We start from the raw sequence: 15,257 nt of genomic DNA, 5'->3' as shown, positions 1-15,257 counted from the left end.
TGGACTCCCTCTGTAATAAATACTCTGAGTGCCAGGAGGACAAGAACCACACCTGCCTTCACTCACCTTTGTTCTCTTGGAACTGGCACATGCAGTCACGACACAGGAAAGAGCCAGGGATCGCTCTGAGCAATCACGGGCACTGGAAATCTTCGTATCAATGGCATCGTGTGGGCACCACTGTCATGCATACTGTGAGGACACGGAGGCTCAGACAAATAAACCAACTTGTCCAACGTTATGAGGTGGTAAGGGGTGGAGCTGTGACTCAAATCCAGGCAGTCTGAACCCAGAGCCTGTGAATCCCCATCATCGGCCCTCAGACGCCAAGAAGATACTTTCGTAAGTCGCTATAGTATCTTTTAATTTATTTATTTTTTAAATTTCATGTGCAGGAGTGTTCTGCCAGCATGCATGTCTGTGTACCACATGTACCCACCGAGGCCAGAAGCGGGGGGCATCAAATCCACCGGAACTGTAGTTCCAGAAGGTTGCGAGCCTCCATATGGGTGCTGGGAATAGAAGAGCAGCCACCTCTCCAACCCCACAGTATCTTAAACAAAACACTTTGAGAGTTGATAAGGTTCTTTTAAAAAAACTAAGAGTCCTTACTCCCCACAAGGAGATGGACAGGTGAAGAGAAGAGAAACAGGCACTGAATCACTGCATGGACGCAAGGCTGTCGGCTGTAAAAGCAAGCCCAGAGCATCCCTGGGGTCTAGGGAGGAGACCAGCGTTCAACTGCTCTGTTACCCACCTCACGACTACAGCTCAGACAGCACAGGAAGAAAACACACATTAAAACATTTATTCTGTTCCAGGACATGTCACCAGTGTGAAGGGACGCCTGCATGGCTCAGAGCCGCTCTGCTCACACAAAGTTCTGAGCTATGGCCAACACCTTGGAATACTCGCCTTCCCTCTTGCGAAGGCTGGATGGGATAGGTGTTTTAATTCGAGTCCCCACAGGGTTCCCATTGTCCTCGATGAGGACCACGTTGTTGGAGTCAAACCTTGGAGTCATCCGGGATCCAGGCATGCGATGCCCCACAATGAGTGCTCTCTTCTTCTGCCCCCTGATGGCCAGCAGAATCTGATCGCCTACCTTGCCCACCCCACTCTTGTTATAGACGTGGATGCATCGAGGCGGCCGATGGTATGGGGTGTTTCCCAGGGCACTGTTGTCCACTACACGCACCCGAGTCATCTTCTGGATGGCACCGAGGCTCCCAGAGGTGCTAGAGAGAGAGAAAAAGAATCTGTGACACGGACCTCTCTGGGCCACAGGGCACAGGTCTCAGAGAGCCGGAAGGTGCACGTTAGCCACATGCATAGACACGCATGTGCATGCTGAGCAGGGATGACCCAGGACCCAAAATAAAGTCAGGGGTTTGTGAAGCCTTAACTACTGATTTCCTTATAACTGAGAACATCTCAGACAGTGTGCTGGCATACACCTGCAATCCCAGCACTTGAGAAGCTGAGGCAGGAGGATCAAGGCTTGAGGCCAGCCTGTGTTCCTCAGTGAGACCCGCTTTCATAAACTAAGAGCTTCTACTGGGTGTCAAGATTCCTATTTTTCTCCGACAACAAACTTCATGGACTACTTCACCCGCAGCCTTTGCTTTCTGCAGGGCGAGGAGAGCTAAAGGAATCTCTACAGGCAGCCTCACCCCTGCCAATCCTGCAGAACCTGCTTCCCCAGGTGCAGCCCTACCCTGCTCTCATGGAGTCTGGAACCCGGAGACTCTGGTTGAGGGATCCCTGACACAACACGGCAGAAACTAGACACTGTCCAGGCAACAACTTTGTAATGCTAGCAAAGGGGCTTGGCTTTGCCCGTGGAGATGGGTCTTCTAGGTTGCCCAAACTCCTGACAGCAAGTGATCCTCCTGCCTTAGCCTCCAAAGGGGGAAGACGGAGCTACGGCTTGCAGCACACTACCCCCCAGACCCGTTCCTTTCCAGAAACAGAACGCTATTTCTAGCAGATCCAGTCTGGCCACTGGTCCTCACAAACTCCCTGTCTAGGTGCCTTTACCTCCTTCCTTGACAGCTCTCTCAGATCTGACAAGCACTCACCAAACCGCTCGCCGCTCTACTATTATACTCATCGTGTTCACTTTAAAAACTCCTTTTCTTTACTTTGTGTGTGCACAGGTACACACGTGTGGAGGTCCGAGGACAACTTACAGGGGCTGGTACTCGCCTTCCGCCACGTGGGTCCTAGGGATGGAACCCACGCAGGTCACCAGGCCTGTGGCAGCCACCATTCCTGCTGGGCCACCTCCCCGTTCTCAGCTCTTCTTAGAGTCAGCGGCTTCACAGCTCGTTCTGAGGCCTGCCTTGGGAACTGCTCTGCACTGGAAGCCATTCCCACTCATCTCTGAGGATGCAGTAAAGATGGGTCGCACGGGATCTCAAAGGGGAAGGCGCTGCGGCTGGGGTGGGGCCGTCTTGGCTTGGTACAGAAGCATGTGCTGACAAGAACGGTGCGATTTTGTGATTAAAGAATAATTTTGCCGTGTTTTGTGATGCAAGACTACAATCCTGCCAGAGACTGGGCACGAAGATGGCAAGTTCAAGGTCAATGTGGGCCACGGAGTTCAAGGCCAGCTTGGGGAACTTAGTGAGATCGTGTCTGAAAATCAAAGAGTAAAGCAGACGGCTGGTAGCCCACACTTGAAACCCTAGTGCTCAGGAAGCAGAAGAGGGAAGATGGCCAGCCTGGTCTACATGGACATATCCAGGCCTGCTACAGCTCTAGAGTGAAACTCCATAAATGAAGCACATGAAAATCAAAAAGTTTGGGGGCTGGAGAGATGGCTCAGTGGTTAAGAACACCGACTGCTCTTCCAGAGGTCCCGAGTTCAATTCCCAGTAACCACATGGTGACTCACAACCACTTGTAATGAGATCTGGTGCCCTCTTTTGGCCTGCAGGGACACATGCAGGCAAAATAAATAAATCTTTAAAAAAAAAAAAAAAAGTTTGGGGTGGTACACACCTTAAATCCCAGCACTTGGGAGGCAGGCGGATCTCTGTGAGTTCAAGGCCAGCCTGGTCTACAGAGCTAGTTCTAGGAGAGCCATGGCTCCACAGAGAAACCCTGTCTCCAAAAAAGAAAGAAAGAGAAGAAAAGAAAAGAAAAGTTTGGGGTCAGTAAGCCGGCTCAGCAGGCAAAGGTGCTTGCCGCCAAGCCCAACGACCTGAGTTGGATCCCTAAGAGTCACACTGCGGAGAGAAGCAACTTCTGCAAGCTGTCCTCTGACTTCCAAATGTGTACCGTGATACCTGCATGCCCAAATCTCTCTCTCTCTCTCTCTCTCTCTCTGTCTGTCTGTCTGTCTGTCTCTCTCTCTCTCTCTCTCTCTCTCTCACACACACACACACACACACACACACACACACCACACACACACACAGAGTGATTTTTTTGTTTTTTAATGTAAGGTGTTCTAAAGCCCTGGGAATGACAGACAGGATCAAGAGCTGTGACTCTAAGGAACTGGCAAGGACTGAAGACAGCTTCCATCACAGGCCAGGCTTTCCTGCACCCAAGATAGAATCTGCACGTCTGTCCTAGCCCTTCCCTGTGCTGACCAAATCCCAGCTCTGGCTGGCCCATGACACCTCCCTGAGTCTCCTCTCCCATTCTAGTCACCACAGGATCCAGTCAGGGCAGCAGGCTTACCCAGGGACACTTAAGAACAAGACGTCAAGCATTACCTGAAGCAGCGCTGGCCGAATGCTCTGCTGGCGTGGGCAAAGGGGCCCCAGAGCGCAGTGAGGACAGCCATGGGGTCCCCAGACGGCAAACCTGCAGGAGAGGGCACAGAGCCTGTTTACACGGGGACCTGTGTGGAAGAGGACACGGAAGCACAAGTTCATTAGTCACTAACTACGAATCTTAGTGTTTGGATGCTACACGATGATTAGACACAACTCCAGCTCCCAGTTCTGCTGAGTCACATTCCCACGGGGGTCAGCTGGGCTGGCCCTCAACAGTTCTACTGTAACAGACCAGCAGAAAGAATGCTGACAGCCCTATACAGGAGTCCTTCAGCACCCCCGAGCTAGCCACAACTTCCCAAGAGGCCCCCAAACTGAACACCTTGACACCTTCGTGCCCTCCGAAACCCACTTCAGCACCCTGGAGAAAGCACATTAGCAAGGCCTGCAATCTCAGTTAGTCTGGGCAGGAGGACCACATTCCACACCTGGCCAGACTACAGAGAGAGTTCTAGGTTGGCCAGGGTAATTTACCAAGATCCTGTATTAAAACTGTTAAGCCAGGTATGGTGGCTCACACCGGTAATCCCAGCACACTGAAGCTGGAGGATGAAAAGTTCAAGACCTGTGCTATGTAGTGAGCTCTGGGCCAGCCTGGGCTACATGAGACCCTGTCTCAAAGAAATTAAGAGACAAAACAAGCCAGGTGGTGGTGGTGCACACCTTTAATCCCAGTGAGAGGCAGAGGGAGGCGGATCTCTATGAGTTCGAGGTCAGCCTAGTCTACAGAGAGAGTTCCAAGACAGCCAGCTACACAGTGAGACCTTGTCTGGAAAAACAAAACCAAAAAAAGATAAAACAAAATTTGGAGCTGGAGAGATGGCTCAGCGGTTAAGAGCACTAGCCGCTCTTGCAGAGGACCTGGGTTCAGGTTCCAGCACCCACACGGTGGCTCCCAACTGTCTGTAACTCCCGCTCCAGGGGTCAGGCATCCCTCTGGCCTCTTTGGGAACCAGGTACACATGTTGTGATCTACATATATGTAGGCAAACACTGGTACACATGAAACAAAATAAATTTTTAAAAGGGTTGAGAATATAGCTCAGTGGTAGTGTGCTTACACACACCTTGCGTCCAATCCATAGTGCTGAAAGGGGGGTACAAATGTCAATGATCTAAGCAGCTTCCAAAGTCACCTGTCACGTATCACCCTTCGCCCAAATATGAACGCCAGGACACCTGTAGAGCCCAAGGTCGGCAAAGTAGAGCCAAAGCCGCCCTTGCCAAGGCACTGACCAGTCTATATTTGGGTGAGTCTCCCCCACAGCACTGTGGCATGGAAAAACTTCCACAGACAGGAGACAGAGCTACAGCACCTTGGAGTCAGGAGTCCAGTTCACAGAACTTGGTAACACAGAAGTCAACAGGTCCCGCAGGGCACGAGCATCGCTGCGTCATGACAAGGAAAACCCTGCCACCAACCGACGGGGATCCCAGCTGTAAGCAGGCCGGCTCTTCCACCCAGACACCTGGCCGCAGAGGGCACCACTGAAGAGCCCCAGAGCTGTTCTGTGCACTGGAGTATTGACACACAGCTCTGCCTAGGGAGGCTTCCACACGCCTGCCTCAGATAAGACTATTTAATAAAGGTGGGAGAGAATTCACCAGTCACTTCCACAGAAATACCTGGGCATTCCACAAATGCCCGTCACTTAGCGCCTAGCCTCAAATCCCATCACCCAGTGTTCTCCTTGGGACGTCTGTGAAGTGCTGGCCCACTCCATGAACAGAAAACGTGCAGCAGTTGGCAGCTAACCTAGGCAACCCTGAGCACTGGACACACAGAGACAACGGAAGAGACCAGCTTTACTAACGCGAAGATCCTGGGCAAGCGAGCTATGCAGAGCACCCAGCACAGGCTGGACGCCCCATGCCTATCGGCTCTCTTCCTCTTCCCATCTCATGGGATAGAGGAGGAAACTGAGGGACACGGAGCACTAGACAGAGCCCCACAACCAGTCAAGGTCAGAACCAGAACCACACCAGCCACGGCCTCAGGACGTCCCTCGGCACCCCTCAGGCTTTGAGTTGTTGGGTCCCTGTTTTCTTGATGAACCTTTGCTGTGGTGGTTACAGATAAAGTCATCTCAAACATCACTGTGCAGTGCACACCTTTACTGACCTCATTGTCTTACACACACACACACACACACACACACACACACACACACACACACACACACGAGGCCAGAGAAGTAACTTGACCGAGGCAACAGTGAGGAGTAACAAGGCTGAAATCTGAACCACACTAGTCCGCTATGGCAACCTCAAGTATTTCTCCAACTGTTCACACGCTCTACTTCCATCAAGAATACTGACATCTGCCTGGTGTGCTGGTACATGCCTCCATCCCAGCACTCAGGAGGCAGAGGCAGGGGTTGAGACCAGCCTAGTCTCATAGCAAGTTCCAGGATAGCCAGGGTGATATAGATAGACCTCCATCTCAAAAACTTAAAAACAAACAAACAAAAAAACAAAAAACGGCATTACATGTCCACTTGATTCACAGACACCTCCCTGCCTGCTGAATGACTTGAAATACCAAGTGAAGAGGATTCTCTTCAATCCAACCCAAAACTTTGGCTGTGTTCTGTGGTGCTGGGATTGCACACAGCACCTTGAGCCTGTCAAGCGCTGCATAGCTGAGTGACATCGCAGGCCCCATCTAAGTTCTGAAGACAATCTGTAGTGTAGGCAGCAAGAAGGGCTCACGCTCTAATCACAACTAAAAATGGTACAAAACCACCACAGCTCTGAAGGGCAGTCAGCCTGCACCTTCAACCCCAACCACGCTGTGCCATCTGATGCCAGCAGGCCTTCAGGCTCGCTCCCAGAGGAAAGGGACTCCTTTGACATTCAAAATGAATCGAATGCAGCCCACACAGTTGATCTTTCTAACTACTAAACAACGGGCCCAGGCCTCCACTTAGCACCTGCTTTCAGCTGGTCCTGTGACCCATGCCCCTCTCTGCCTACTAAGTCTGACCTGGTCCCAAGCCATTTTTTCCAAGTGAGCTGCAGCCCCATCTACACGGGGACACCCCTGTATCCCGTGCTGATGGAAATGGCACTGAGATAATGTTCAGTATGCTGAGGGGATCGACCCTTGCATATGCTAGGACAGTGATCTACCACTGAGCCACATCTCAGCCCGAGACTGATTCTGCCAAGCCAGAAATTGAACCTAGGGCCTCAAAAATGCTAGGCAAGCCCTCTACCACAAAGATACAGCCTCATTTAACTGCCCAGACATGCCTTGAACTTGGCATCCTTCAGTCTCAGCTTCTGAGGTTGCTGGGATCACAGGCCTATGATACCAGGCCATTAGGTCCAGTTTTGGGGTAATTCTGGATGTCCCTTCACATTCTACTCCTTGCTACTTACTACCCCAAATTCAGGAACTTAGAAGGACATCTCAGATGACCACAGGAAATGGGAAGGCAGGGACTCTGTACTCAAGCACAGGGGTCATGCCTCCAGGAAAGACTTTGACTTTCTTAAGGCCATGGTTACTCTCACTCTTACAGTGACTGTAATCTCTGACCTCAACCCCAGTTGACTTAGCAGTTTCCTGTGGCCCTAAGGCAGTCACAGACCTCACCTACATGCCTTATTCCTCAAAAGACAACTGCTTCTCCCATACTGGGAAAAGATCTCAAGTCCCAAAAAACAGTAGGAGTGCAATGAATGAATTAGTTGTTTACCACCACCACCCCATCCCCCACGCCCCTCCATGAGACACGGGAACCCCACAGGCAACCCCTCTAGGAGTTCCCTGCTGACAACGTGGTGTAGTGGTGGGGGAAGTCCACGCTTTGTCTGCAGACCCCTGGAAGCATCTCCCAGTCTAGTAGGGACAATGTCCACATCACTCAATAACTGCTCCGGAGCTACAGGAAAGCAATGGACGTCAAAGAAACTCTTGAGAAGCCTTTACATTCTCTGCTAGCATGAGTCCATCCTGCAGACCCAGGACCTGAGGCTCGGCAGACCTGGGCACACAGAATGCTGGGTCTCTTCCTTAGCCTTGTGTTTGCCCAGGCAGTCCTCAGTATTTTTTCCTTTATAACACTCACATTCAGATGGAGTCAGGTTTTTTGGAAGATTCCAGGGCCAGAGGCAGCCTTTCATGTGATTTCCTGGTCAACTCCGATCACTATCTTCCCATTTCAGAGTGTGAATCACAACCTCTCCTTCACAGGGCAGGGTGGAGATGATTTAATAGGTCTGAGAGGCATGCCCCTTTCCCATCAAGACTCAACTAACTCTCCACTGTGCTGCAGAGACACATTGGTGAGGTGTCCACTAGCCTTATCACATGCACGTCCCACTGGAATGCATGCTTCATGGAGGCAGGCCCAGTACCTGCCCTGCTTAGTACTCTAGGGTGGAGAGCCACTGACACACGACTACCGCTCAGGAATCGTCAAGTGGACAGAACTGACTTACAGTTCAATGTGGAGCCCAGTTTCCACGTTCTGTGAGCTTTTGTGTTTTGACTTTTCTCATGCACCCAGACGGCGGATGTTTAAGAGCAGTGGTTCTCAATCAGACTGCAACCCACAGACAGAACCAGGGAGGCTACATAGGAGGGGGGACCCTAGGGTGACTGTGACTTATAATAAGTTTTGGTTTTACTCCATCACTGGGCAAGCTTCAGTGAAACATTTCACTATTAGGATAAGAATTTGTACTGTATCAAGCTGATAATAGAAAAAATAAAAATTTTATGGTTGGGGGTCACCACAATTAAAAAAAAAGAAAAGCAATGGTTCTCAACCTATGGGTCTCGACCCCTGGTGGGTGAAACGACTTTTTCACAGGGGTCACCTAAGACCACTGGAAAAACACAGATATTTACCATTTATAACAGTAGCAACATTACAGTTATGCAGTAGTAACAAATAATTTTATGATTGGGGGTCAGCACCGTATTAAAGGGTTGCAGTATTAGGAACGTTGAGAACCACTGATTTAGGGGATTCATCTTGAGCTAGCTTTCTTTTCTTTTTTTAGGGGGGTAGGTAGTTTTCAAACTAAGGGCTAGAAGAGCAATTAAGTAAGGAAGCATCTGCGCTTGGTATGCTTTGTCAGAAAAGAAAGCCCCAGTATCTGTTGCCATTTATCTGTTATTATGAGTGCCATGGTGCACATGCAGAGGGCAATTATGGGGTCAGATCCCTCCTTCCACCTTTACATGGGTTCTGGGTAGCAGACTTAGTTGCTCAGACTTTCACTTAAGCATGTTGCTGCCTTGCTCAGCCATCTTTTTCCAGGTATTACTTGGTGCTGAATTATACAAAGTAACCAGCAGAGCAGCCCTCTACACAAGTATGCCGCCATATACTGAGTATCACAGACCCATACATTGTTTCCAAGCCAGGCCTGGTGGCACACACCTTCAATCCCAGCACTCTGAAGGCAGAGGCACTTGTCTGGCCTGCATTGATGTCCCGGGTTCAATTTCTAGTACCAGGGCCAGGAGGACCGAGAAACACGAGAGTCACTTTTAGTTCAAGGCCAGCTGGGAACTCCAGGCCAGCTTCCCCTACAGAGACCCTGTCTCCAAAAATAAATCAAATGTATAGCAGGAAAAAAGCAAAGGCCTGGGCACTTTGAAGAATCAGAAAAAGACCCTTCCCATCATTCTAGACCAACAAATACTTGTATTTGTTGCTTAAACACTTGTTACTGTTTCCCTACCTGCGGATTCTCATTCTCTTTCAGGAAGTTTACTTTGTGTACACAGTTTAACCTCACACAAGTCTGATATGTTGCAATTCTCAAAGTATCCACACCAGAGTGCTTTCTTTGATGATTTCATTCCTAGGCACCCAAAGGAAACAGAAAAACAAATAAGAACAGGCAAGTGTAAGAGGCTGGACCAGCTGAGGACTTGCATCATCTTGCAGGAGGATGAACCAAGTCAGAAATGGTACTACTGCTTGTCACCCCTCCCAGGTAAGAAGGCAACCAAGTCCAGACCAGAGCTCAAACTTCCTACCCATACGCCCTGTAGGACAGGAGTATGGCTCAGATACAGTCTACCCACTAAAAAACTTCACCAAAACCAAGCACAACACACACATTTATGTATGTGTGTGTGTGTGTGTGTGTGTGTGTATGTGTGGATACACACACACACACACACACACATAGGCTGGCACACGTTTTTAAAAACTCAAGAAATAAAAAGCTGCCTTTGTTGTGGTGGTGCACACCTGTGATCCCAATACCGGGGAGGCAGGGCAGGAAGATAAAGAGTTCAAGGCCAACATCAAGAGTTCAAGTCCAACATCAGCTACGTAGAGGTTCAAGGCCAGCCTGAGTTAAATTAGACTGTCTCCAAAAGAAAACAAAACAACTAAGGCCAGGCTTGGTGGTGCATGCCTGTAATCCCAGCACTTGGGAGCAGAGAGAAGTGGATCTCTGTGAGTTCAAGACCAGCCGGGTCTACATACTGAATTCCAAGCTAGCCAGGAATACATAGTAAAATCCTGTCAATAATAATAACAATAACAACAATAGTAATAACCACACCCAGCACAGCCCAGGGCAAACAGAAGCCGATTTGACTCTACCCAGGTGTGAGTTTTCACAGCACTACTACCAAGGAGCACAGCTCCCTTCAACAATATGAAGATCTATTTCTTCTACAGCTGCCACTGAACAACCCATTTATCAGCTTGGTCCACAGTTTTTAATCTTAGGCTTAACTTTCTATGAGGACTTAACTGAGCCAGTGGCAAGAAACCAGGGAGAAGAAGTCAGGGAGCCAGAGGAATGTGGGATAGCAAGGTTAGAACAAAAGAGGAAATGTTCCTGGCAGAACTCATCTCTCGGATATGTCAGTGACCTTTAAGCCACTTCTCCAGGTCTCAATGACTTGTGGACAAGTGGGGTCGTTGGGTAGAGCAGAGCTGCCTGGGTGAGGGACCACCTGGGGAATCCTTCTGGTCCAGAGTAGGTAGCTTGTTTCCTGGCTCATTCCTCCTTCACAAGGCAGCACCAATTCCTTCATCTCAAATCCTCAAAGTGCTTCTCAGGAGGAGACACAGGAAAGTATTTCCTGACTTTGCAAGGGCAGACATGATTTTTAAGTTTTTTGATGGGGGGCCTTCCACCCTGATTCCCTAATGAATAATAAGCTACTGACCTCTCCTTCTAGGTCAGCACATTTCGTGACTCAGAACAATACCATGAGCCCTGAATCACAATCCTTTCTTGAACACTGACGATCATTGTTAACATACCTGTAAAATTATATCAGATAAACCTTCAACCTCTAAAATGGAAGAATGGAGTCGGGTATGGAGGGAGTCAGGTATGGAGGTGCACCCATTTAATCCCAGCACTTTGGAGGCAGAGACAGAAGGATCATGAGTCTGAGGCCAGTCTGGGCTATGTGAGCCAAGGTCTCACATAAACAAACAAATAAATACAGGTTAAACTATAATCTGACTTCTTGAGGCCTTCCCAAGTTCCCACAGAACCAAGTAACGAACAACTTGAAAACACATTTGGGCAGATCCACCTGTGACAGTCAAACAACACAGGAGCAAACCAAGGTAATCTTCACAGGACTTTTGTTTTAATCCCAGCACTTGGGAGGCAGAGGCAGGTGGATCTCTGAGTTTAAGGCCAGCCTGGTCTACAGAGTGAGTTCCGGACAGACAGGGCTGCACAGAAAATTCCTGTATGGGGGTGAGGGAGGATTTTTGCATCATCTAAGATTCTAGCCACTGTGTTCAGACAACAGACAACTGAGAAATGGCCTGAGGAACCCAGAGGTTGGTTGGAGCCTAGGTTTCCTAGTGGCTGTACCCAGCAGGACTGCATGGGAGGTTGACTGGACCATGGGCCTGGGTACCAGGTGTTTGTAAGGGTCTAACTAGCAAGGGGGAGGCCTTTTGCTCCACCCCTTGGCATTGTTATAAATAGACCTTTGGAATACAGTTCTGGGCCCGTTTGGATAAGGATCCAGGCCCACCTGGGTCTATCCTGTGTTTTTTCTCTCCCTCTATTTCTAACTAAGTCTCTCATCCCTCATCCCTCAAGAGTCCCTGGGGTAAATAAGTGTGGGGGCTGGACTCCCACAGAGGTTCAGATTCACACTTGTATTGTTTTTTAAAATAGTCAAATTCTAGAAACATCTTCCAGTGATCCCTAGAAGTCCCCAAACCAAGTTAGCATGGCCTCCATTTCCATTTTCCAGATACCCACTGTCAGTGAATTTTGTTGTTCCAGGGATATCCAAATCAAGACGGTATGTAAAAAGTCCTCTGGGACTTTTGACACATCCAAGAACCCCTGTGGGTAAAATGGGTAACACCAAAACATTATAACTGATCCTTTTTCACCAAGAACTGTTTACTACAACACAACTTCTCAGAACCCAGACCTACAGGCTTCTGCCACTAAGCTGTCTACAGTGACAACCTCACCTCCATCTTCTTTCCCTTACCTCCAACAAAATTCTCATAGTTTGGGAAGGGTTTGGATTTTTGTATGTTGGTTTGGTTTTGTTGAGACAGGGTCTCAGGCAATCTCAAGCCGGCCTTAAACTTCCAAAGCAGCTGAGGATGGCCTTGAACACCTGCCTACGTCTAGACAGGCAAGCCCCACTGCTAGCCACTCACCAACTGCAACTTCAGAAGATTTAAACTGACTGAAAGCTCAAGCCGAGGAAATCGAGAGGCATACAAAGATCAATGCTTTTCCAAACTTCTCTATGACACAAACAGTATAAAACACCTAATACAGTGTGCCTTTGTCCCAACACACAATACCTACTCTAAGTGCAACACACACACACACACACACACACACACACACACACACACGATGGCCATGATCTACTAAACTGATTTTCAAGTCACTCATGGGAGTGTTTGAAAGACACTTCAACAGACCGAACCTTACAGCTACAAACAGGCAGCTGAATATCCAAATACAGCAGACACACTGACCAGGATAGGCAGTGTCCAGTCGTGACTCAAGGCCCTAGGTGCCAGCATTTCCCAAGCAACCCAAGGTGACTCCGTCTCAGCTCTTGTGACCGCTACATAATCTGTCCCTTAACGTCTCAGCGTGGCAAAGCTCACTTACTACGCACAGTGAAAAGCAGTATTTCCTTCTGTTCCCTTTAAGAACCCGCAATTAAACAGGTGGTGTTTGTCCTGTCTTTGTGATCGTGATTTGTGTGGTGACATACAGAAAAGAGGCGGTCCGCCTCTCCATCGTCCCAGAATTAACCCCTGCTAGGTGAGGTCTTTGGTGAACCGAGAAAGCAGGGAATCCCCTGGACCTGAGGAGCAATTCTGCCTGCCACAGGCGAAAGCAAGGACTCCCTCTTTACACTGAAGAAGCTTCCAGCAAACTCATCTCCAGACCCAGTGGGAGAAGGAGGAGCAGATAAACTGCAGGAGACACGCCAGAGCAACCGACCTAAGTTACTTGGTCCAGGCTAGACCGCAGCTCCCATTCCCCGAGGCTCCACCTCCCTGACCGGGGTAAGCAGGGGAGCGCATCGAGGGGGCGTGGGAGGCGCGGAAGCGGCGTGCACCATGCAGCCTGGGCAAATAGGAGGCTAGAGGGTCCAGCTCTGAGGCCTCGCGAAGTGGGGGGGACCCCTCTCACTTGACCCTGGGCCCAGTATGGCTTGTCCTCACCCCTCCCCGAGAGCGCCTCCCCTACGGCAGAGAAGAAAGAGGAAGGAGAAGCTCCGCGACGGGAACAAGGTGGCCCCTGAGCCCCCATCATACCGCGTTGGCTGCCAGGGAATCTCCCGCCACGAAACCTGCACGTCAAGCCCCACCCCGCACCCTGCGCCTGCGCGCTGGGGGGCGCTCCGTGAGTGCGCGCTCCGTGAGTGCGCGCGCACTTTCTACGTGTGCGGCGTGGGGGGCGGGCCCGTCGGGAGCCCCGCCCCCGGGCTCCCCTCCCTCCTCCTGCTCCCCCTCCCCCACGCGCTGCCGCGGCCGCCGCAGGAGCCCTGAGCTCAAGCCGCCCGGCGACTCCCCCTCCCCCGCCCCAGCCCCGCCCCGCCCGGAGCCGGGGCTCCCGAGTCGGAGCCGAGTCTGCGCCTGGGGGTGAGTACGCGGACCCCTCCCCAGCACCCCTTACTTGGAGCACAGGATCCCACTACCACCCCAAGGAAGGAAAAAACAAAAAACAAAAAAAAAACACCCGGACTCAGCTGCGCGTCCCCTCCTTTCCACCTCCTGCGGGACCCAGAGGTGCCCAGGCCCCGCGGGACCCAAGGGAGGCACGCTTTGTCCCCATACCCGCACCGTCCCTGGCCAGATGTGAGTCCTTCCACCCTTGTCGGGGCTCCAGATGTGCGCCGTCCTCTGCCCCCGCCCCGCTGGGATATCCCAAGGGGTGGGACCCCCTCTGTCCCGGCCCTTGAGTGCTACTCTCGTCCCACCTGCCCCATCCAGGTGCGCGGCCCCTGCGCGGCCCTCCTCGGGTCCCAGCTGCTCCCCAGCCGCCGGCGCCGCTGAAGGGAACCACCCGCCTCCGCCCCCGAGTTTTGCATTCTGGGGTCGCCAAGTCCAATGCCCTCGGTCTCTTTTTATTCTTTCTCTTGTTGCTGGGGACGAAGCTGGCCTCGAACAAGGGGTCCAGGCTTGGGCAAAGGGGAGGGCTCGAGGGTCCTGGCACCTGACGGGTGGCTGGCCCTGGCCCTGGTGGGGACTGGTGTGCCGGCTGGGAGAGGACGGCTGGCCCCGGGAGCATGTCCTCTCTTGCGCCCCACACAGAGCAGTTCATTCATGAGCCGCCCCGGCCTGCGTTGGAGGGTGCGGTGGGGAGAAGATTCAGACGCGAATCCGGAGTAGGCAAAGGCCCTGCTGAGGGGGAGGGGGCGCGCTTTGTCCCTCCCGGCTGTCTTGACCGCCTGGTGCGGACTGTCCCAAAGCTTGTCGTTGGGTTACCCAGAAAAATGAAGGAGGCCTGGGAAGTGGGGAAGAGAGGTCAGAGGGGCTGGCTGCCCTTGGGGCTGTGTGCTGCCACCAGCCTTGGTCCCCTTGTCAGAGGTCTGGCGGACCCATTGCCCAGGGGGGCTTGGGTCTCCCGCTCCCTGACCCTGTAGCCTCCTTCCCGGTCTGCAGTAGTCCGGGGTGAATGAGAATGTGCCCAGCACCTCCTGAAGAGGGTCCCACAGCCCTCTGCCTTCCAGATTCTTGAGAGCAGGGGAAGGGGAGTGGCTGCCAGGCTCAGGTGGGGGGTATGCTGGCAGCACTTTTGTCCTCCGGGGTACCAGAGGGTCTACGCCCTGGCATGCCCCAGGTAGCACATGCTGGGGCCTGCTGTTAGTTCATCCAGTGCAGCCAATGAGTGAGTGAGTAGGTGGGTGGGGATGTTTTGAGGCAGAAGATGGGTGATAAGTAGCTAAGAACCCCTTTTTGGACATCATACAAGTTCCTTCCAACCACAACAAACTGACAGAAGCCTGGGTTCGAA

The 15,257-nt window shown here is 51.4% G+C and overlaps 2 protein-coding genes across 6 annotated transcripts in view; one reads left to right on the top strand and one right to left on the bottom strand.

The window, feature by feature from the left end:
• Nucleotides 1-787: 787 nt before the first annotated feature.
• On the bottom strand, nt 788-14,474 carry Mrpl14 (mitochondrial ribosomal protein L14). Of its 4 annotated transcripts, XM_052745436.1 has the most exons (4): nt 13,556-13,642; nt 9,495-9,617; nt 3,729-3,819; nt 788-1,238 (listed from the first exon to the last, which is right to left on the bottom strand). In XM_052745436.1, the coding sequence occupies exons 3-4, from the start codon at nt 3,797-3,799 to the stop codon at nt 872-874; spliced, it is 438 nt and encodes a 145-aa protein (XP_052601396.1). In that variant the 5' UTR covers nt 3,800-3,819; nt 9,495-9,617; nt 13,556-13,642; the 3' UTR covers nt 788-871. The 4 variants fall into 4 exon arrangements, with proteins under 4 accessions (XP_052601396.1, XP_052601397.1, XP_052601395.1 ...); XM_052745437.1 differs by lacking the exons at nt 9,495-9,617; nt 13,556-13,642 and adding an exon at nt 14,221-14,474; XM_052745435.1 differs by lacking the exon at nt 9,495-9,617 and having other exon boundaries at nt 3,729-3,856; nt 13,556-13,676.
• Nucleotides 13,770-15,257, top strand: part of Tmem63b (transmembrane protein 63B) — a 27,114-nt gene continuing 25,626 nt past the window's right edge. Inside the window, exon 1 of one of the 2 annotated variants that reach the window (XM_052745432.1) lies at nt 13,770-13,882. The gene's annotated coding sequence lies outside the window, so the exon portion shown is untranslated. The remainder of the gene's footprint in view (nt 13,883-15,257) is intronic. The other variant, XM_052745433.1, reaches the window with a different exon arrangement.

The sequence above is a fragment of the Peromyscus californicus genome, unplaced genomic scaffold (assembly GCF_007827085.1).
Source record: "Peromyscus californicus insignis strain IS unplaced genomic scaffold, ASM782708v3 Scaffold_19__1_contigs__length_69161282, whole genome shotgun sequence".
NCBI lineage: Eukaryota > Metazoa > Chordata > Mammalia > Rodentia > Cricetidae > Peromyscus > Peromyscus californicus.
The sequence above is the reverse complement of the archived record's forward strand: the minus strand, read 5'-3'. Positions and strand labels throughout refer to the sequence as shown.

Bases quoted from the DNA above. Each gene is read 5' to 3' on its own strand.
- Mrpl14 (XM_052745437.1), bottom strand. From the start codon at position 3,799: ATGGCTGTCCTCACTGCGCTCTGGGGCCCCTTTGCCCACGCCAGCAGA. The intron at 1,239-3,728 runs GTAATGCTTGAC...CTCTCTCTCTAG, and splicing joins TTCGGCCAGCGCTGCTTCAG to CACCTCTGGGAGCCTCGGTG.